We start from the raw sequence: 22,946 nt of genomic DNA, 5'->3' as shown, positions 1-22,946 counted from the left end.
TTTGGCTTGCTAATTAATTAGATCAGGGGTGTCCAAACTTGAGAACTTTAAGACTTGTGGACTTCAATTCCCAGAATTCCCCAGCCAGCATGGCTGGCTGGGGAATTCTGGGAGTTGAAGTCCACAAGTCTTAAAGTTCTCAAGTTTGGACAACCCTGAATTAGATCATGTGCTATAACATCAAAATCAAGCAAAATACCTTATAGATCAATATGACTTGTGATCCATGACATGGTTTGTGAACCTTCTGACACAAACCGACAAAGCTCATTCTCCATTCAGGGGTTGGAGTTGAGGAAGCCACTCACTGCCTTTGATGACAGGTCTCAGACTTCTCTTGTAGCAACCTGGGCTATAAATGGGTAATCCAAAAGGACACATCTTGCAAAGAACTCATTAGGAAGAAGTGACAACACTTGAATAGTGACAAGTACTCAGTTTCAAAGGGGAAATTATAACCCAGCAACTTAAGACAACAGAGTTTCAGTTCTTGTTCTTTCATATATTTTTTTTCAATATGAAAAGGAGGAGGCTTGCTTCTTCTCCATAAGAAGAGCCATCTGAACCTGTTAATGCTTTGGAAGTGACTACTTTTTAACAATCTGAGAAGCAGCTCCCATGCTAGTCTCTTCCAAATGTCAGCATCATGAGGAGCAGGAATATTTCTGAGTGGGAATCTAACGTTTTCTTCCTTACTAGCTATACTACAACAGATAGGCTACAACCTTCATGGAGTTTTGCCAGGGATCATGATCTTGCCAACTGCAAATCCTTCAACAGTAACATCCTCTCCCTTCGGTGCAATTTGATTTTTAAAAAGTGTCATCGGCCATACTTACATCAAAGAACAAAGTAATATTGATCAGTGTCTCCCTCTGCATCTATTTCACATACCTAATATTTTCTGCAAAAAGAGTTGAAATTAGATTTTTCTTTCTTTCTTTCTTCCCTAACCATTTAGGACTCCTATAATTGCTGGGGGGCTTTTTGTAATTGACAAGGCCTGGTTCAACCGTCTGGGAAAATATGATGCTGCAATGGACATCTGGGGTGGGGAGAATTTTGGTAAGTCACTGCTACTTTGCAGTTATTGGCAAAGGTTTTTTAAAGATTTAAGGGGGGAGTTTTGCAGACCTGGATATGAGAGCCTGTACAATATAGTGGTTAAGTTTTGGATTGGCAACAGGGAGTGCAGGTTCTACTTTACCTGCTACCCTTGTCTGCATAAGCAAACTAGGTTTAAGGAATGTAGACTTGGCCTTGGGAATGGGGAAGGCATGAGTGACTCATTAGCAGAAGAGTTTCAGAAAGATTACTCAGTCCTGAGAAAGAAGAAAGCGAGAAAGAAAACCAAAATAGCCGCACTTTGATTTTATTTCGTATAAAATGAGGCAGGAAGAAACTCTAACCGGATTTTAAGATTTTGATATTCTGCCCTGCAATTATAAAGAGCATCCCTGGAGTTTCTGCTATATTTGTTTCTTGACTATGCCTTCTTCAAAAGGCCAATGCAGACGGACTTGGGCCAGGTATCTATCTCAGCCCAAATCACCTTGTAGGATTATTGGTTTGTGGGGAAATGAGAAGAGGGTGAGAAGAGACTATTGCTGCTAACTATGCCAGTTTTCACCCCTGAAAAGAAAGTAGGACATCAATCTAACCCATAAATATCACTCAAAAAACTCTTCGCTGCATAATGGAAGGTTTGAATGTTTAGATTCTTCTTGAATTCTGTGTTCTGTCCTTCTAGTTCTAAAAGAACTAGTGATATTTTTGTTTTTAATCCACCATACACATTTGGAAAATTATGTGCCACTCAGAATCAGTGTGATTGGAGAAGCTTATCAGCCCTGTGGAGCAATCAATCAATCAATCCCAGTTATGATTTGCCGGAATTCAAAATGAACAAACTGTTTTGATGCCTTTGTTAAAGTGCTATTAGTACATTCAAAGCTCCATTATTGCCAATTCCTTTGTAATCTATTGACAAAACTAGCTACTCATGTGAAGAAGCAGACAATCTTCTAGGAAGAAGACAGGTAAATGAAAATAAAAGTTTGATGTTCCTGGTACTGACACAACAGAAGATGCTGAGACATTCTAAGAGAATGAAATGGGCCATAACAGAGTTAATTCAAAAGGTCTGGTAGGGGTTTCCCATGGGATGCCTCTAATTAGTGCAGTATATTGTACTAACATGTCACCTTACAGAACTAGCTCTCCTTCTGGGGAGAACATTTTATTGTGGCCATGGGAGGGCCTGTTACATGGGTGGATTCTTAGCATCTGTTGTGTTTTCTGGATGGTTTATGCTCTGACAGCATTTTTTTTAACTCCCTGGTACCCACGGGGAGCACTCCAACATCTAAGTCAATAAAGGGAAGTTAGAAGCAATAAATCTAGGCAAGGGCTTGACTGGCTGCATCGTGTTCCAAGGGGGTGATATTGCTGCTCCTTTCAATCTGCTCCTTTATTCTGACTTCTGCCTTATAGGAATCAAGCAAGCGTGCCAGCCCACATTGCTCAATCCTTTTGGCTTAGCTAAAAAAAATGCCCGTTGGTTTCTAAGCTACGTACAGGGCTCTAGCATTAGACTAGTCTTTACAAAGCTCTCAGTGCCTTGGCCCATTGATGTCTTCAGGACAAATCTTCCATATGTCCTTCCCCATATACTTCAGCTGACAGCTGGAGCGTTAACACCAGATCTTTCAGCAGTGAGAAGACAGGCAGGTAGCTGCTGCGAATAGCCTTTGTGGGGTGGGGCTGTACTCAACAGAGCAGAAAAATCCCCATGCACGGATTGCTAAGGTAGTTCACAAAAACATGGTTCTTTCAAAAATATTTCATTAAGAATTAATGATCCTACATTTTATTTTGGTTCTACAGTATAGTAAAGCAGTTTTAGAACTTGTTATTTGTTTGGATTTTGAAGACTACTTTAAATGGTCTTGCATTTGCAGCTTCCTTCAAATATTGTTTGCTACCCAGATAACCTTTTAAGCACTAGGTCAGTGGTCCCCAATCTTTCTGGCTTGGTGACCCAGCTGGGGGGGAGGGGAAGAATAAGGGAACCAGGGCCCATGAGCAGTGGGCTGACACATATGCAACTTTACTTGTGCGAGTGGTGGGCTGGAAGACACATACATGCAACTCAATTCATGCAAGTGGTAGGCTGGCACACATGTGCATTAGCCTGCCGCTTGCATGAGTTGAGTTACACATGTGAGCACACCGGCCTTCCATTCACACAGCCCAGTTACAAATAGGCCACAGCCCATTATTGTGCTTTTAAAATAAACAAGCAATCCTTTGCTATTCTATAGCGTTGAGCAGAGTTACGTGGCGTGAAGTGCAATGACCCAGGTTCCCTAAGGGGATGCCATAATTGCCAATGTGATAGAATGAGAAAATGATGGGATACATAACATTAAGGAAAGATAGCACTTATGTTCTAAAGTCCAAAATCTGCTTTGAAATGAGCATGATGCATGTCAGCACATCCATAAAGAATCTGTGTCTTTTCGTGGACTTACATAGTAGCTGCACTATTTCAGGATGTTTCTTGTACTCTGTCAATGCTTCCTTAACTCAGACATGCTTGAGCTCACAGCACTGCCTTGTCAATTGAGGAAAAATGCAGCTTTTTAATGGAGGCGCTGAAGGATGTGCAGCACATGCCCACACCCATTCCATAGCATCTTTTCTGTTTTGAAATTACACATCCCTATGTATGACAGCCATACTGGATTAGATCATTCACGTCTGAGGAGAAATTTCCTGACAGAACAATTAATCAGTGGAACAGCTTGCCTCCAGAAGTTATGAATGCCCCAACACTGGAAGTCTTTAAGAAGATGTTGGATAACCATTTGTCTGAAATGGCATAGGGTTTCCTGCCTAGGCAGGGGGTTGGACTAGAAGACCTCCAAGGTCCCTTCCAACTCTGCTATTGTATTGTATTATAATATACAGTATAATCACATTTAGCTAAGATTTGTTGTTTGCTTATAACTCAAAAAAGAAATACACCAGTGATTGTAGATTAAACATAAAACTAAATAAAAGTAGATGAATATTGGTTGGTATCTCCAGCAAGAAAAGTAAAGTGAGAGTGACTGGACAGCAAGTCCCAGTATTCTCATTCAATCCCAGAAAGTCCAAAATAAAAAGGCCTTGCTATATTCTAATTTCTGAACAGTGATTCAAACTCCAATAAATGATAGGAAAGAGAGAAAATAGCAGAAAGTTGTGAATCACACCATTACATTAGTCCTGTCTTGATCAAGGCAAACTTGATGTAACAGGAGGAGATACAGCCTGGATCAGGCCATGGCCATTTTAGTCTAGGCCAGTGATGGCTAACCTTTTTGGGATCGTGTGCCAAAAGAGGGGAGGAGTGCAGAGAGGATCATGGGCAGGTTTGCCCACACCCATAATGCTATGCATGTGACCAGCATCCTCCCCGCTTTTGCCATGCTTTTGTCACCTTCCCCAAGCTCAGAGATTTCTAGGAGCCTGGGGAAGGTGAAAACAGCCTCCCCCACCCCGGAGGCCTTTCGGAGGCTTCCCTGAAGGCCCTGGAGGGCAAAAAACAGCCCTATAGGCAAACTGGAAATCACCGTTTCCAAATTCCAAGGTTTTCCATAGGACCATTTTTTGGGCTGCAGAGGCTTCAGGGAAGCCTCCACAGGGCGAAAAATGACCCTATGGGCGAACCAGAAGTTTTTGGTCCAGAGGGCCAAAATATGGCTGAAAAAGAATGCTGAAGTCAGCTGGCCAGTGCATGCATACGCACTGGAGCTAATAGGGCAATGCCTGGCATGCCCTAATAAATGGCTCCGTGTGCCACCTGTGGCACGCGTGCCATAGGTTCGCCATTACAGGTCTAGGCCAACCAGCTGCTGCTTACTATACCTAGTTCTGCCTGTACTCCATGGTGGTGCTAATATATAGTCACCATGCCTATTAGTGGGTTTTGGGTAACACAAACATTAAAAAGTGGTACTAGCAACTTGCGATCTTGGATTAGCCATATGACAAATTTCCAGATTGTTGAAGGGGAAAGGTAGTGACATTGGCTGCTGTTGTGCCTGCCTAGAAGGGTTGATTAAATTGTGTGGGTTTTATTGCTGCTTTTATTAGTGGCTTCAACAATGCTACAAGCAGAGGAAGCTAACAGTGCTACAGTTTTGACAAAGGAAGGGAGGCACAGAGATAGCAGAGAAACAGATCTTACGCTGGCACTAATACTTTGATACCTCAAGGGAGTATGGCTAGTAAGGAAAAATAATCCTTGTCTTCAGAGATGCAATAGCTTAGTGAGCCAGTGAAACAGATGCTCCTCTTCTGTGGCAATCTCATCCCTCTCCCCTTGAAGCTTTGCAAATTAGTATGTCATTATACAGTACTGTACCTTTTCTTTCTTAATAAGTAGGGATTGTATATACAAATAGTTGTGGGCCATGCTGCTTCTTGTTGAATTTTCCACTGAAATTTCCTCTCACCAAGTAAATCAAGGTCATATAATCAAGCAGTTCCAAAAATATCAGTGCTAAAATGGCTCTGTGTGTTTTGTAATGGAATTGGCCCAATAGCTAGCCTGAAAAAGAAAAATGAAAGTTTGCTGACGTCACGCAGGAAGAACATGTTTACGGATAACATGCTTGGGCAACAATGCAAAGCAATGGTTGTATTTTATGATTATGATCATGATTTATCACTTGTTGCTTGCATGCACACTGAGAGCTTATGTAGTAGAGACAAATTCCTGGTGTGTCCAATCACACTTGACCAATAAACCTATTCTATTCTATTCTATTCTATTCTACTCTATTCTACTGTACTCTATTCTACTCTACAAATCTGAAAAAGTAAAATATATCCCTTTTTTGAAAAAAATAATAATAGAAGACATTATTCTGCTGAAGGCTTCTGTTATTATTATTCTGCTGAAGGCTTCTAAAGCAAAAACCTATAATAAGAGAATTCAAGTTTCCTATCTGAATAAGACAGAAAAAGATATTGACAATTTTCAGCTTCTGTATTGGAGAGGATTGAGAAAGGTAGAAGAAAAGAAATAGGATGACCATCAGTAAGTTGTCTGAACTCGGTGATTTTGGTAATAGTCACGCTGTTGGAAAATCTGAAGGACCAACTTAGAGACAGATCAACCTGGAGAAGGATTGTCTGGTTGCTAAAAATCAGCACCAACTCGATGGCACATGTTCTCCTTCAGATTTAATAACTATACTGATAAATCCTGCATCCTAATTTACAGAGGATGAATCTTTTCTTTAAAGTCATCCTCTATTTGAAAGACAAGCCACAAGCAGTTAAAGATAAGGAATATAGTTATTACATTATGCTGCTTCATAATTGGTACTGGGATGACAGGTTGAAAAGACATGAAGGTTACTTAGTCACAGTCATTATTATTATATTTATTATTTGTTCAATTTGTCTTCCCACCATGATGAGATGCATAATATTTCTATTCAAATAAAACTACTTGAGATCGGCATTTAATGTATAGAGAGGTACTTTCTCTTCTGGGCTTTGTCAACAGCCACACAGGCAACACTAAGACAGATTTTTAACCTGCAGCAAAATTTGAAACCTCATAGATTTCACAATGGGGAAGTACCTTTTGAAACAGAGCCAGACTCTGACTTAGCTGTTAAGTGTGGGCTATTTAAGTGAAACAGCTTTATTTCCATAATGTCATTGCGTACTTTGATACATAATGACATTATGTCATTGACATACAATGGGCCTTCTTACTGCTTTAACCAAAAACTAAGTACATCCTTATGGCAATTGTCTTCACACTGGAGGAAAGAATTGGATGGGCTGGCCTGCTTCTAGTTTGTGTCAGTTTCTTATTCATAAATTCTGACCTGATGTCCAATATTCATCAGCAAAATTATTTTTTTACAATTCCTCCTTCTGCCCTTGACAAAAGTAAGCAGGATTTGATAATTTGGCATCTTTTTATTGGCATTTTCCCCACTAGATCTCGTTGTTACAATTATATTCATTTTGCCTCCTTGTTTGATTATCTTCCTCCCCCCCCCCCCCCCACAACTTGCTACATAGAAAAATCAGGATTTGCCACGAAGGGCACAGTTATTGTTATTGTATTACACAATAATTACTAGAATTCAAAATTAGCATGTTCCTCTTGAGAATTAAACTAAGGGGCCTGCTTATAAACTCACTCTGGGTATCATCGTTTTTCAATGTTATATGGAGAGTTCAAATGAATAAATATCAGGCTGGCAGTAAAGAGCTTTGAAAAGTACTTAAGACGGCAGAATGCCCAGAAAAGTTCTCGCTGACAATAATGGGTTTGCACGGTTTGGTGTGAGAAAAGAAAAAGTTAAGGATAAGCCAAAATCCCATCTGGTCCTGGACTTTAGAAAACCTGAAGTTGAGCCTGTCTTTCATAGAAATCTCTTTCCGAGTGTGGATGTGCGGCGGGAGCTTGGAAATCATCCCCTGCAGTCGAGTTGGCCATGTCTTCCGGAAGAAGCATCCTTACATCTTCCCAGAAGGAAATGCCAACACTTATATAAAGTAGGTTTGGATGGTGTTTTTTTTTTCCTTTTCCCATATTTCTCACTGAAAGTGAAATAAATTATACAGAAGGTCACATGGCCTAAGCTCACAACCCAATGTGGGATGTGTAAAAGTATGGGTTTATTGCTGTAGAGATAATTCTTCACTTGCAACAGTTCGTTTAGTGAACATTCAAAGTTACATCACTGAGAAAAGTTACTTACAGCCGCTTTTCATACTTATGACATGCAGCATCCTCGTGGTTATGTGATCAGGGTTCAGGTGCTTGGCAATTGACTCACATTTATGACTGTTACTGTGTCCTTGAACACGCGATTACATTTAGCGACCTTCTGACAAGCAAAATCGATGGGGAAAGCCAGATTAATTTAACAACCGTGTTACTAATTTAACAATTGCAGTGATTCATTTAACAACAATGGCAAGAAAAGCTGTAAAATGGGGCAAAATTCACTTAACAACTGTCTCACTTAGTAACAGAAATTTTAGGCTCAATTGTTGTTGTAAGTTGAGGACTGTCTGTAGCTTAACTAGCACATCAGGAAGAATGAAGAATTGCAAAATAGCTTGTAAGGAAATAGTGGAAGTTCTAAAGAGGAGAACTACTGAGGAGAATAGAATGGGAGTGTCAATGCTACTTTCTTAATATGAAAGGATTACGTTTTCAATTAACAATAATCGCACCTCGGATAAACCTCATTGGCTACGATACTGCCAATTTTCTTAATATGAAAATTGTCCCTCAGCAAGGCTTCAAAACACAGCTACTTGTGAGTACCGTTGATGTGCTCAGAGTTTGGAGGAATCTAATTTGTAAAATATTTGCTAAGAATGCCAATGAAATTATGATTGTACATTATATACATCAGTGTGCTAATCTTTTTGTTGCCATGTGCCAAAAGTGCATGCGTGAGCACACAACAGCAAACTCATGCATGCATACCCATAAAGCAATGCGTGTGTGTCCCCACCCCCATGCATGCACACGTGACCCCTTGCATGTGCCCCACCCTTTGCACATGAGCATGTAGTCTTCCGTTTGCATGTGTGTGCGCTTCTCCCACCTCTGCATGCGTGCACAATCCCCCACATGCACCATGCCGCCATGCATGCGCATGCATCTGCTGCCTGTGCCCCTACCCACGTGCATGCACGGCAGAGACCTGAAAACCAGCTGGCTGATGGGAGGCATGCACTCATGCGCGGTGAAGCTGAGCTGGGGTGACAGCTCACGTGCCCGCAGAGAGGACTCTGCATGCCACCTGTGCAGCCATGAACAATCGCAAGTGTGCATGTGTGTGTGCAAACTTTTCAAATCACTCTTCACCCCGAGGGTTAGAATTTGTTCTCAAATCCCATCATGAATATACATGATCATGATGGCTATTCTTAGGTCAATCTAAGTGGTACCTTTAAAATGAGATGTAGGCAGAGTCTCCCAAGGGATTTCCTTCCTTCATAGAATATCTGAATGTATTGTAATGCCATGGTGCTCAGTGGACATGTGCTATATTTTCTAATCATGGCTGCTTTGATTTATGCTAAAGAGGTTGAAACTAAATACATGCCATGCACTGGAAAAGTCTAACCTCACTGCTATTAACATCAGGCCTAATATAACCTTTTTTATTTATTTTTAAATTTTCATCACCGAATTCAATTATTCAAGGGCACTGAGTAGAGTCATAGGGGATAGTTGCTGAGTTGGTTCTCCACTCGGATTACCAGAAGATCTGTCTCTGTGTTTAAAAAGAGCTCCAAATATTCAGGCATGTGCATGTAAAATAATATCTGCAAAAGTGCAGCTGCGATAAGAAAATGCATATGCAAAAGCAGCATCACTGGGCTCCCTAAACACATTAACTTCACTTTGGAGCCTTGTGGTGCAGAACAATATTGGTTATTTTGGTGTTATTCAAAAATACTACAACAGTGCATGAATATTTAGAGGTAATAGAAATACCATCTCCAGGTAGTATGAACATTTCAGGACATTTGTGCAAAATATAGTTGTCAACTTTCTTGTTTGTTTCTGCAAATATATGGCATTCATTTTGAACAGTGGCATTCCATTGCTACAGTGGAGCTACAGATGTATATCGGATTATTTTTCTCTCTTTTTTTAGAAGTTACACTTCTCAGCAAGTTCTCTGATCAGCTTCACATTTTAGGATTGCAAGTCTGCTTATGGATAGTTAATCAAAGCAGCAGAGCAGATGAAAAGAAATTGCAAAGGGAAGAGGGAATGTAGCCTACTTGAATAGACCTTGATCAAACTTTAAATGAATAAGGTGAACCTTGGAGAGCAAGTGGGGTGGGAGAAACAAACAGGAGACAGAATGAATAATGAATTCATCCCAGTGAAGATCTAGGAGACGCAACTCTTAGATTCCATATACTATTTCATATATCTCTATCAGCTGCTAGACACCAATTCAAGTATGTCAAGGTTGCTCTTCAGAGGAACAATATTTCTGAGTGCAAAATTCATACATCATTCACTAATCTTTTTGCAAAGCGACACTCCAGATATTGGGATATTCTTAAAGAGCAGGGAGAGAGATTGATAGAAACCCACCAATTATATCTATTTGTTAATATATGCATTGAAAAACCTACCCTTTTTGCAATTCTTGAGTGTGTGGAATGAGAATATTTATTCTGTTGTTTATCTATTACACTGCTTTCTGCCAAAATCTGGGGATTCCTTTTCTAGGCCTGTGCAAGGCATGAAAATTATCTAGCCAATATACTGAACTAACTGTAATAAAAATTGAATTAGTGTTACCTTCTGCTGATAAAATGCAAAATACCGTCTTCCTGCATTATATTACACTAAGGCCTTCTATCAGGCCTTTATATGGAAAACTTCTACTGCAGTCAATCAACCTTAGAAATACATATGGTTACTTTAATGATTACCATTAAAGTAGAGGTCTCAATTCCATTCCCACACAGCTGAAAGAATCTGTTCTAAATCAGATCTAAATCATCATCAGCCCTTTAATAAATACCAGTAAGGCAGTCTTTTTCTACCAGTTTAAACAGCCCCATTTCTTTCTAATGAATCCATTTTTCTGATATATTTTTATAGTTATCTATATGAAAAGAAATTATATAACTAAACTGAGGATTTCTCAATCAAATAAGCCATGAAGTTATTATGCACTGCCTTCGTGTGAATCTTAATTTACTATCTGATAAACCTGGATTCAGAACCAAATAAATATTGCAAAGGTACCTGTAATATTTTTGGCATTCTGATGCCTTAACCTAGCTTGTTATAGACAGACAGATGGATATTTCAGGCTTGTAATTCATCACATCTGTACATTCTGCATTAGGTAGGTTCTTAGGACAGCTATTTATTCCACGTACCTACAAACATCCTGTTTGCTAAGTTTTCACTTTTCCTGTATTACAATTGGGGAAACAATTAGAAAGGTGCAAGAAATCTAACCATTTCTGAATGGTAGGCCTCAACTTACAGCAGTTCATTTAGTGACTGTTCAAAGTTACAATGGAATTGAACAAGTGACTTATGACCATTTTTCACAGTTACAACCTTTGTAGCATCCCCACAATCATATAATCAAAATTCAGATGCTTGGCAATTGGTTCATACTTATGACCGTTGCTGTGTCCCAAGGTCATGTGATCACCTTTTGCAACCTTCTGACAAGAAAAGGCAATGGGGAAGTCAGATTCCATAAAGGTCATAAAACTCACTTAACAAACGTCTCATTTAACCACAGAAATTTTGTGTTCAGTTGTGGTCGTAAGTCAAGGACTACCTGCATTTGGACATGGGTTACTATAGTTTCCAGTTTACATATAATGGAAGCTTCATTACTGTTTCTGGTTGGTTGTGGGACAAATGTGTTTATAATCTACTTCTGAGGAAATATAATATGTGAAACAATCTTTAAGAACTGAATTCTGTCACTGGTCTTTTTTTTTTTCACCTAGATCTCTCACGAAAATGAACTGCTGCTTTCCTTCTCCCTTATCCTTGCTGTTTTTTTTTAATGAGAAGCATTAAATTCAAACTCTTTCATGCAAGCTTTCCTTGTTGTTTCTCCTTTGTTTTAAAAATGTCTTTCCTTAGAAACACCAAGCGCACGGCAGAAGTGTGGATGGATGAATTTAAGCAATACTATTACGCAGCCCGGCCTGCAGCTCAAGGGAGACCATATGGAGAGTAAGTGGCCCCCTCTGGCAGTGAAGGAAAACAGAAAGAGACTCAATTGCTTGATATGGTAGAACCTCATTATTGTTTTATTGGAGCATCGTCCAGCTGTTGGGATGTGTGCTTTTTCTTTCTCTGGGAACAGTTAATTAGATGTTAATAGTAAACAGATGCTGCAAGGATATAAGTATAAAGTCCTAGTTGTTATTTGTGGAGATGTGAAGGGGAATGAGAGCTTATATAAAAGCCCATTTGAAATATTAGTTTGTTCATGAATGAAAATAAATGGGTTTGTCTGCTCCTCATTTCTCATGTTTGAAATTGTCTCAGATAAATTCCAAGGTGATTTCTCCTTTTCATAGCTGTCCTATTGGTCCAGGAGAAGCAGAATCAGCTAGCCTTACTAATGAGTTAGTCCTGTGAATAAACACTACTCCAGAGCAGAAGCAAATAAACAAACACTTCCTCCTGCAAAAAAAAAAAAAAGCATGAATCCATACAATATATATCTATATATAAAAGCAAAAACCACTCACACCGCAATCATGAAATCTTCAGAACCATAAAGCCTACAAACTTGAAATGTGGCACAAATGTTCCTCTTAGCTTCTAGGTGCTCACTTAGAAAGGATTTTTTTAAACAACCCTCAGGTCATTAGTATTCCTTACATTATTATTAATATGCTCTGATGCTAAGGAGTTCTGCTCCTCCCTCCCCACCTAAAAAGATCTCTGTTCCAACTGCCACTTGGGTGTGGCCAGCATGTGCCTCATCCAGCCTGCGGGCTAGGAGTTTGGAGAGGAACAATGGGGCCATCCTGAGGGAAAGAAGATAGAGGAGGCTTCTGGGGGCAAGCCTGAGGGAGAGAAGGGGAGAGGAGAGGCTGATCGTAACTATTCATTAATTTTCAAGCTGTAAGTGTTGATTTATCAAGCCCGATCACAAAGTTCCGTATTGGAACATGGGTATTCAGCTAGTGTGATATATGAGCCAGACAACTGAATCCTTGTTTTCATATTTGCCCCAAAGCAGCACTGAGTTACATTTTAACATTGGCTCAGAACTGGTGAGGAAATTTATTCTATTTTCACCTGCCATTCCCAGCTCCTTTTTTTCTTTTCCTTTTCCTTGCTCCTTTATCCAGTGCTTTAGGTTGTTTTATAACTGTATAATCTGCTCAGGTGATAGGAAGGTGCAGGTCATCTGTATATCTTGTTCGTGCTACTGCCTAATGTTCAGGGACCTTTGTTCTGTGTCAGATGAAATCTTTCCTATCACTTGTAATAATGCAGCATACATTGTAATTACTTCAGTTCAGCTAGATTTGCACATATCCCTGATCAAGCAGTTAGCAACAGCTCCAGTTATATATCTGGAGAAAAAGAACAGTAAAGATTCCCTGGAGGAGAGTTTAAATGTAGACAGGGGTGCATCATTTTCTTGGCATCCATACAAAACTAGTGTTTGCTTTCTTTCAGGATTTGTTTTTTGTCCCAATCTACAGTCTATCGCCTTAGGATTTCCTCAAGGCATCCTGTCTTAAGTATTAGGACTGACTTTGCTTAGCTTTTTTGAGATCAACCAAGGTCAACTAAGTGTTTCCATCTGCTCTGATTATATATTAAAGGGGAAAGTCAAATCCAATGCATCACTTTCTTTGCCAGAATTCTTTTGTTTTTCGTATTTTTGCTTGTTTTCTTTATGTCATCTCAATTTGGGGATTGGACTTTGAGCAATGTGTATAGCATCAATTAGATATATGATTCTCATTCAAGTTAATATATATGTACACAAAAATGCCTTCCTTTCACATATGCCACTGTTAGATGCATGCAGCACTGCTACCTTAGAGAAAATTGTCAAGGCCAAAAACATTTGTGGGAATTTTATCATACCATAAAGTGAACAAATTAATCCATTTCCCTGTGGTTCCAGTCCTGACTCATAACTGCTTTAGTAATAAAAATATATAATCCTATGTCCATGTCTACTTCAATTTCAGCTACTCAATCACCCTACCCATATATGTAGGCCCAGATTTAATCAAAAATTGTTTCTTTCTACTTGGAACTAATCTAACCTTCCTGAATAAGATATTTCACAGTTGGGGTACAACTGTAAAATTTTGTGTATTAGTACTATAGTAGAAAGGGTCTCCTCAGAAGAACTCAGATCATATAGTTGTTTTCAAATCAGATTGTGCCCGAATGAGGAAAACACTTCTAATCTTTTGTCCTGTGATCTCCCAGTCCTGCAAATTGGAAAATAGCTAAGAGAAGAATAGCCTGGAAAATAGCTAAGAGAAGAATGAGATATGGTTTTGTCTTGCTGTTTTTTACATAGTGTCCCTCATAGGGACGGAAGTTGATATGAGCTATAGAATTAACAGAAAATTAATAGCATTCAGAGATGGACTCAAGTTGGCAAAAGAAAAAAAGTCTAACAAGTAAATAAAAAAATAACCAGATAGCTAAAATAAACCCTCATATCATCAGAGAGGAGGTCAGCCAGCAAGGGTTATGTACATCTAGCACAGATATTCAGAGGGAAAAGAAACCAAAAAGACCAAAAATAAAACCAACTGTACACTAATTGCTGGGGATTGCCAGCTGAGTTTAATTAACATCCTTGATTAACTCTTTTGGAAAGTCAGTACAGTTACATATTAAAGTAAGCACAGCATCATTTTGGCAGTACTACTACTGTCAGAGAGTTAGTTAATTTTCTGAACTGTAAAGCAGTTAGGTCATAAAATAATTTACTACATTTCTTTGAGAAGTTGAAGCTTTCTGTGCATTAGCTGAATCCATTTGCATAAATATCTAGCTAGAAGAGTCAATATATTTCTATCCTTTTTATGCTAAGAATGAAAATTAGAACGACATACAAGAAAAGACCTTGCATGCTGTATTTTGCCTTATTAATCTTTCATGAAACAGACTGTAGGACTACATTAATTGCATTTTAACATTATTTTAAGGTTGATTATTTCTTTTACTTTATGTGTTAATATTGGACATACAGTATTGCATTTGTTAATTCTGCTATGCCAGGATTTGTTTTAACTGCATTACTGAGCAAAACCAGAGCATCTTGACTCATGCATAACACTAAGCCATAAATTGGTGATAGAAACCACAAGGGCTGGGGTCACACAACATTTTTAACTTAACACAAAATGGTGGCTCAGTGCAATGTGTGATTACCATTAGAAATAAATATAAGAGATGGCGGGGGAGGGTGGCTTCTACATTATTCTTCTATTTTGTGATTCCATTCATTTATAATGGAATCTATTTTTTTTTCTGACCCATTAAAACTTGACTCCCTTTAAAGGAGTCACCAGATGCACTGCCATAACTATATTTTCCAATATGCTCTTTTTAACAGCATTCAAAGCAGAGTGGAACTGAGAAAGACCTTGAAATGTCACACATTCAAGTGGTATTTGGAAAATGTCTATCCAGAGCTTAGGTACTACTTTTTTTTAAAAAAAAAATTGTTTAGTGTCTGTTACTTGTTACATGAATGAATTTTTACAAACTTTATTTTATTTTTCAGCTAGTATGAATAGTATGTCCTTCCAGATTCTTCAGTGTAAATTCTCATCATTCCTCGTCTTAGCCAGGTTAGCTAAGGATTATAGGAGTTGGAGTACTACAACTGGAAGACAACCACGTCAGAGGTGGGTTACTACCGGTTCACACCGGTTTGGGCAGTAGTGGTAATTCTGTCTGGGTCGCAGAACCGGCCGTGACCCAGGCTGGCCATGCCCCCAAACTGGTTCCCTGGTTGCTGCTGCCATTGCCGGCATGTTTTTAGTAGATTTTCTTGTTCTTCGCGCATGTGCAGTGAACTGCGTATGTGCGGGCAGCAAACCAGTAGCAACACTGGTAGGAACCCACCCCTGAACCACATACTCATTCTTGCCTTGCATGATGACTTTAAGTCTGACCCACTATGCACATTTTTTAGAAGTAAGCTTTGCAGATAACCCTCAACTTACAACTGTTCATTCAGAGACCGTTGAAAGTTACACATTTTTGACCTTTGCAGCATCCCCATGGTCACATGATCAAAAGTCAGATGCTTAGCAACTGGTTCATATTTATGATGATTGTGGTGTCCCAGGGTCATGTGATTTTCTTTTGCGACCTTGTGACAAGCAAAGTCAATGGGGAAGCCAGATTCACTTAATAACTGTGCTAGTAACTGAACAATTTCAGTAATTCACTTAAACACAGTGTCAAGAAAAATCCTAAAACAGGGCAAAACTCATTTAACAAATGTTTCACTTAGCAATAGAAATTTTGCATTTAATTGTGATTGTAAGTTAAGGACAACCTGCATTGATTATTGCTGTATTATATTTTTTCTTCTTTTCAGAATTAATCATTATACATTTATTTATTTAAACTAATTTAACTAATTTTAACTAGTGAGGTTTTTTTAGCTAGGTTATAAGTTTATTTTTACTAATTTAACTTTAAAAAAAACATTCTTGAAAAGGCTTAAAATATCAGCACTAATACAATTATTCAGGCTTATCACTTCGGTTTTTTTTTTAGTCTAACCCTTTACATTCAAAATACTTTTCCAAAAGTTTCCCACGTTTGAAATTTGACATGTTTTTGAAAAACTATTATTTCTAGCAGAATCACATTTTTATCCTGTCTCTCCTCTAAAGAGCCTATTGGATGTGTTGATAGTAAACAGCATAATGGAATAAAAAACAAGGCAAATGGAACATCTCCCATAATGATAATTGGTGGTGGTTGTTTGTTTATTTTAAAATATTTTATGCCAATTTTTGATCAAATTGTACCAAAAGGAACAGAAAAGGACACTGATATCAGTTTTCTGTAGATCAAATTCAGCAGTCATTTGCTTTACTGCATTGGCTCTCCTATATTGTCAGCAACTACAATGTAGAACTGCCTGCTAGAGATGAAAACTAATAGCCCTTATTCTGGGCCTTACTTCAAAAATCAATGATGCACTCTATTCATCTTACACATGCAGAATGGATATCGTTAATTATTTAATATATTATTAATCTTTCAGCTTTTTCTCTTTTCTTAGAATACCTGAGGAATCACTGTACCAGACAGGAATGATTCGGCAGAGACAGAGGTGTCTGGAGTCCCAGAAAAATGAAGGACAGGAGTTCCCAATGGTGATCTTAAACCCCTGCATCACCAGCAAAGGTGCAGCAGCAGCGGCACAGGTAATTTCTCTTAACATGTAGCAGGTTGAAAGGGAACATAAAGCTTCATTCATAGGGTTTACAATTATCCTTATCTCAACTATGATATTGTGTAGGTGGCTAAAACTCTTATCTGCTGATGGTAAACTATAAAACTAAGGCTGGAAAGATGATTAAAGCTGGATGCTCAATTAACAAATTAACAAGACAATTAATTAATTAACAATTAACAAAACCCACTGGTGGGTTTTGGCACTCAAGAAAAAAATAGCATTAAAAGTTCTAAAACATCAATGATGTTTGGTATTGAAGTATCACAGTATCAAAGAAGAGACATCAGCAAAATGATGGCATAAACAAATTGGATTTTTTTCATTGCCTAAGTAGTGATGGAATGCAAATAGCAGTGTCACTACAAAAAAAAAAAAAACTTTGTCCCATGAGCTTAACATGTAACAAAGACCTCCATGATATATATATGTTGGATAAGAAGGTACATCTTTGAAACCCAAGATGACCAGCCTGCACTATACAAGCACCCTTTGTTATAAGCTCTAGTTTTCAGAAGCATTATAAACAAAACTTCTGAAACCCAACATACTTCAATTTTACTGATAGCAGCAAAAAAAGAAATGTACTTGTACTACAACTTCCAAACTTCCCAGCCAATCTATCCCAACACATTTCCAGGAGGCCAGACTGGAGAAAACAAATATGCATGGAAAAAAATAGTAAGTACATATATTTCATGAAATATCTTAAGACAGTTATATAAATGTGTATATTTTTTAAAAGTCTTCTCTTTGCTAACACTCCTTGCTCATAGAAATCTTGTGCTTATAAGCTTGTTATTGAGAGGCTGATTATTTATAAGCAGAGTGCTGTTTACCTTGGATAATGTTTAGATAATCGGGGTTTTAATTGCTTTTTGGAATAGTACATTTGTTTTCTTCGATTCAGATTAGAAGAACTGGTATGAGCTGATTTCCTACTTGGGAGCTAAGTTATAAAATATTTATGTATAAAAGATTCTTCCACAAGACAAGATATGTCTGTAAGCTGTCAGATCCCCGACAAATATTACATTGCTAGTATTTTTCTGGAATGTAACATTATCGTCTGCAGATCAGTTTGTGTATAAAGAAGTTGCCTTGTGATTAAGTCTTCCCATGAAGCCAGGGACATTATTTACTAATCTGTTCCTTTTCAAAAACAAACATCTACATTGGCAGTTTTGCTTGGGTTGCACAGAATCTTGAGTTCCTTAGCTGTAAGGGATTGCAGTCTTTCCAGCAAAAAAGTCCTGTATTATTTGTCACTTAGATTTGTATTCTACTTTTCTTCCAGGGGCTCAAAGTTCAGTACATAACATTAACAATTCCCCCCACAACAATCATTGAGATAGATCAGGGATCCCCAACACCTGGGCCATGGCCCAATACTGAGCAGTGGCCTGTTTGAAACTGGGTTGCACAAGCAATGAGCAAGCACGTGCACAAAGCACCACTCATTCGAGTGGAGGGCGCTTGAGTGAAGAATGCTTGTGCTCATGTGCAATGCTCCACTCATGCAAGAGGAGCTTCACGCACGAGCACAAGCACTGTCCACTCAAGTGCCCTCTGCTCTTGAAAGTGGAGCTTTGTGCACTAGTGCCCTTCGTTCACGTGCAAAGCGTGGCATGTGCCTGCTCACACCAATGGAGCCATGTGTGCGGGGAAACACCTGCCACTCATACACCGCCTCCCCCATGCTGGATGGGCGACCAAGATGGAAAGACTGGGGACAGCTGAGGTAGATTGTTCTCATTGGCACTTATTGACTTAAATCACTCTTTATAAACTTCCATAGTTGATAGACTTGAAGCTAAATCTCCTCAGTCCTGTTCTGACCTAAGCTTCGCCAGAACCACGAAGCCAAATCCCTTTTTATTTCATTTACAGTGAATTCCTCTCCAGCAAAGTCCAGGCTTTCAAGATAGTTCGCAATTACTGACCTTTATCAGGCTTAGAGAATGGCCAGGCCAATATCTTTCACTCTGCTTTTATTCCCTATATGAGGGGCCATTCACCGTCCATCTGTGGCCTTCCTCCCAAGTCGACCCTTGTTCCTTAGCTGTTCCCTTCATCTGGCAACTGTTCACTGGGAACAGGCTCCAGATGTTCGTCTGCCTCACTAATGTCTGACTCCGAAGGCAGCTGATAACTGTCAGACAGCCCTGGCTCCATCTCTGCTTTCAACGCAGAGCACTCGTCAGAGCCTTCCCCAGACTGGCCCATGTTCCTCCCCAACCTCCTCACTGTCCGAATCTGATGGGCTACAACAAGTCCTCTCCCGGCACTTTAACCCCTTACTAACTGGCTCTCTCTTACTGTATATGCTGCATAAATCTCAACAGGAGCTCATTCCAAACCCATTTCTACTAAAAAAAAGAAGAAGAAAACAAGCTATTTTGGCCCATAATTCTTCAGAAATAAGGGAGGACTAAAAAGAGAGTTATAAATTTCTCCCATCTTTCAGACCTATTTACTCTTTTTCCTATTTCTAAAAAAATAGTACTGAATTGCAGCAATATGTGAAGTTCATACTCTGCGTTTCATCAATATTAAATTGCCTATTCAAGTAAAAGGAGCTTAATGAAGCTTACCTCGTTCTCCCCCAATCAGCAAAAGGAAAATATGCAGTGTCAATCAGAGAATATTCTTTGGAGCAGATTAACAATTAGGTGTCACTTACAACCACAGGAACATCCAAAGTTATGCTCTGCCTTCCCCCTCCACCAGGGGTGGGTTCCTGCCAGTTCTGACCTCTTCTATAAAAGAGGTTCCACAAATCTACAGTGCCATTTAGAACCGGTTCCAGCTCCCTCCCCCGCCTGTCCGCACATCATCAAGATGAAGAGCGAGAGGAGGAATTCTGGGAGTTGAAGTCACGTGGTTTACATTCAGATGTTTGACAACTGACTCACTTTTATGACTGCTGCAGTATCCCAGGGTCATGTGATTACCTTTTGCGACCTTCTGACAAGCAAAATCAATGGGGAAACCGGATTCACTTAACAACCCTGTTACTAGCTTAACAAATGCAGTAATTCACTTAAGACCTTAAGGCAAGAAAGGACATAAAGTGGGGCAAAATTCACTGAACAGCTGTCTCACTTAGCAATATAAATTTGGGCTTCATTGTAGTCGTAAGTTGAGGATTACCTGTGCTGAATATGTACTTCAACTTTAGCAAAAATAAAGACTCACAATTATTCATGAAAACAGAGCCTTCATTGTGAAATTTCAACAGTTCAGGAAAGGAGTTATTGTTTTGTATATCTAGGAATATGACAGACAAAAGTTTTTTCCCCCATATTTTGTCTGGGTGATCCATATGATCCTGTTGCAGTCACTGAAGAATGAAATGTAAAATTCGGATGAACTCTGTTCATTTCAGTGCAGTACAATATCTTCAGTATAAAACATTTACTAGTTCATTTTTTTAAATGGTTTTCAATGTAGAAATAACTGCAGGCTCTCCATAATATTAGGAAATATGTTTCAGACACACAGTCAAATTAATGGTGGGGAGAAATATTACACATTAGAGCTTTTTCTGCCAGCAGTACCCATCATTAAACAAAGACCCATAAGAACATCTTTCTGATTTATGGAAAGGAGCCCCTTGTTTTAATGAATGTCCAGGAGGAAAAAATTCCATATAAAGCAGAAAGCCAATGACATTTTTTCATATGCTGCTATTCAGACTAAAATACTGATGGTCCTACTTAGTTTGCTGTGGTCAGAATTCGCAGGATCACGAGGAAAAGTCCATATATGTTGCTCCAGCACTTTAGCCTTTATCTCCCTTGTTCTTTTGGGGCCATTAGCCAGTCATTAGCCTAATAAATAAATAATGATAGCTTATACAGCAGGGATCTTGCTCTTTATGGCGACTTTTTAAAAGTCACAGGGTGCTTTAAGTTTTTATTACTTCCCTCCAAACAGTTTCCAGTTTTTAATAATTAAAGTATCTGCAAAAATGACTTTGTAGGAAATATTTTCTATTGCCAAGGGAAATAATAGTATGATGTGTAGATCCTTAGAATCTTCCCTGGGAAGAGCCGTGTCCTTGAAAAACTTGCTATTCTCCATAGGTACCAACTCAGAATATAAGGCAGGTGCGCAAGCTTGAATTAGAACTGTCAGACTGTGTACTTTACATGGAAAGGTACATGGAAATCTAACTGACATATTTATATATTTTTATCAATTCCAAAACTCTTTAAAAACAGACCTGGTGAAGAACTCCCCAAAGGATAGGTCAGTATTGTATCACTGCTTGCATTGTATCTCCTGAAACAATTTATGAATGAGAAGAAAGAGACAGACAATTAAAGTTTTCAAGTACAGTTTGCCTTTGAGAGTAGAAGTGACTTGTATCTGAGAAAAATGTAGACAAATTTCCTGTTCTACTATGACCAAGTTTGTGCTAATGTTTCTTCCACTATAATCTTTCATAACCAAGCACTTCCCAGATATGTTGAGACTGTAATTATCCAAAACTCAGCCTACAAATAGGTACTAATTATGAGAGTTACAGTCCCAACACATCTGAAAATTGGGGGTGGCTATCCAGAGAGAAAGAGAGGCCAGTGAAATTTGATGTATTGAGTGTTTGCCTATCTAAGAATAATATGTTTTCATTTTTCTATTCCATGCATTATTTGGATTAAGTGATTTAAAATATTACAACCACAGAACAGTAAAGAAAGGTTTAAAAAGTATAGTGGAGGAAATGGTAGAGGAGAAAATGAGGAAAATCAAAACATTAAAGTTTGCCGAGTAAAATGAAAAAAAAAAATGGCGGGAAAGCAGGAGAGCTCCCCTGCTGTGTTATTGCTGCCTCAGCATGTAGCTATCCTAAGAGACAAACAGGATCTGATATCTTTTCAGATTCATCTGAGCCAGTGGCTTTATTATGTGTTTGAGTATTTATTATTTATTATTTGTGAAGAATTTTCACCCCGTTTGCTCAGAGTCCCCTAACAATTCCTTTCTCTGCCTACCTCCAGTTCTCCTCCTGAAAAAAATGCTCCAATAATACATTGTGAAATAAGAATCAATCATATTCCTCACAGTCCTTTTTTTCCCCACTGAGCAAATAATTGCCTCCTAGCATCTGCAGAAAGTGGTTCACAGTCTCTTCTTCCATAGGATTGCAGACTCCCGTGACCGAGCACACTGCTTGGCATTCTTTGGCCTTGTTTATGTCTCATTTGTGAAAGGCAATTGATTGATTTAGCAGTTTGCCAGAGAGAGGCATTGAAGGGTAAATAATTGATCATAATTTTGCCTTGCTTTTGTCTAATGAAGATGTCACTCTTTGGCTGATGCACTGGCTTTCCATTAGAGCACAGCATCAGCTGATATTAAAGTTTGCAGTAACCTTCTTGCAACAGATTTCTGAATCTGGGATTCATTTTATAAACCCATTAATCATTAGCAGTTCCAAAAAAACCTGACAAGCTATAGAAAAGGAATGAGAAGCCTGTTAGGCCTGGATACACTTCAACACATTGGTGGCAGCAGCAATGAAATGATTCTATAAGGTCTCAGAGAAAAGCTGTCATTCTGCAAGCCAGCAGGACTGCAGTCTCTAATTATTGTTGTTGCTGTTCTTCTTCTCCTCCTCCTCTCCTCCTCCTCCTCCTCCTCCTCCTCCTCCTCCTCCTCCTCCTCCTCCTCCTCTACCCCTTTTCCCCCTTTTCCCCCTTCCCCCTCCTGCCCTCCTGTATTCACAGCCTGCCTCTCAGAATCCCTTGTCACAGGGTTGAATCATCACCCTCTTAGTTCGTGTGATATTTTTATATGAACTTGTGAAAGATTCATCCTTTTTCTAGAACTATTGGCTGCCTCCCCAGTGCCAAGTATCTCTATAGTATGCTTCAAGGAGCACATAAATGATTGTAAGCAGAGATAATCCTATTA

General features: G+C 38.9%; 1 protein-coding gene across 1 annotated transcript in view; it reads left to right on the top strand.

Annotated features, from left to right (window-relative positions):
* Window positions 1-22,946, top strand: part of GALNT14 (polypeptide N-acetylgalactosaminyltransferase 14) — a 316,785-nt gene that overhangs the window by 276,097 nt on the left and 17,742 nt on the right. Inside the window, exons 9-13 of the mRNA XM_081945250.1 lie at window positions 962-1,065; window positions 7,449-7,575; window positions 11,687-11,779; window positions 15,159-15,242; window positions 16,851-16,995. Of these exons, the coding sequence (XP_081801376.1) occupies window positions 962-1,065; window positions 7,449-7,575; window positions 11,687-11,779; window positions 15,159-15,242; window positions 16,851-16,995 (553 nt within the window). The remainder of the gene's footprint in view (window positions 1-961; window positions 1,066-7,448; window positions 7,576-11,686; window positions 11,780-15,158; window positions 15,243-16,850; window positions 16,996-22,946) is intronic.

This window comes from Natrix helvetica (genome assembly GCF_964273705.1).
Source record: "Natrix helvetica genome assembly, chromosome: 2".
Lineage (NCBI taxonomy): Eukaryota > Metazoa > Chordata > Lepidosauria > Squamata > Natricidae > Natrix > Natrix helvetica.
The sequence above is the reverse complement of the archived record's forward strand: the minus strand, read 5'-3'. Positions and strand labels throughout refer to the sequence as shown.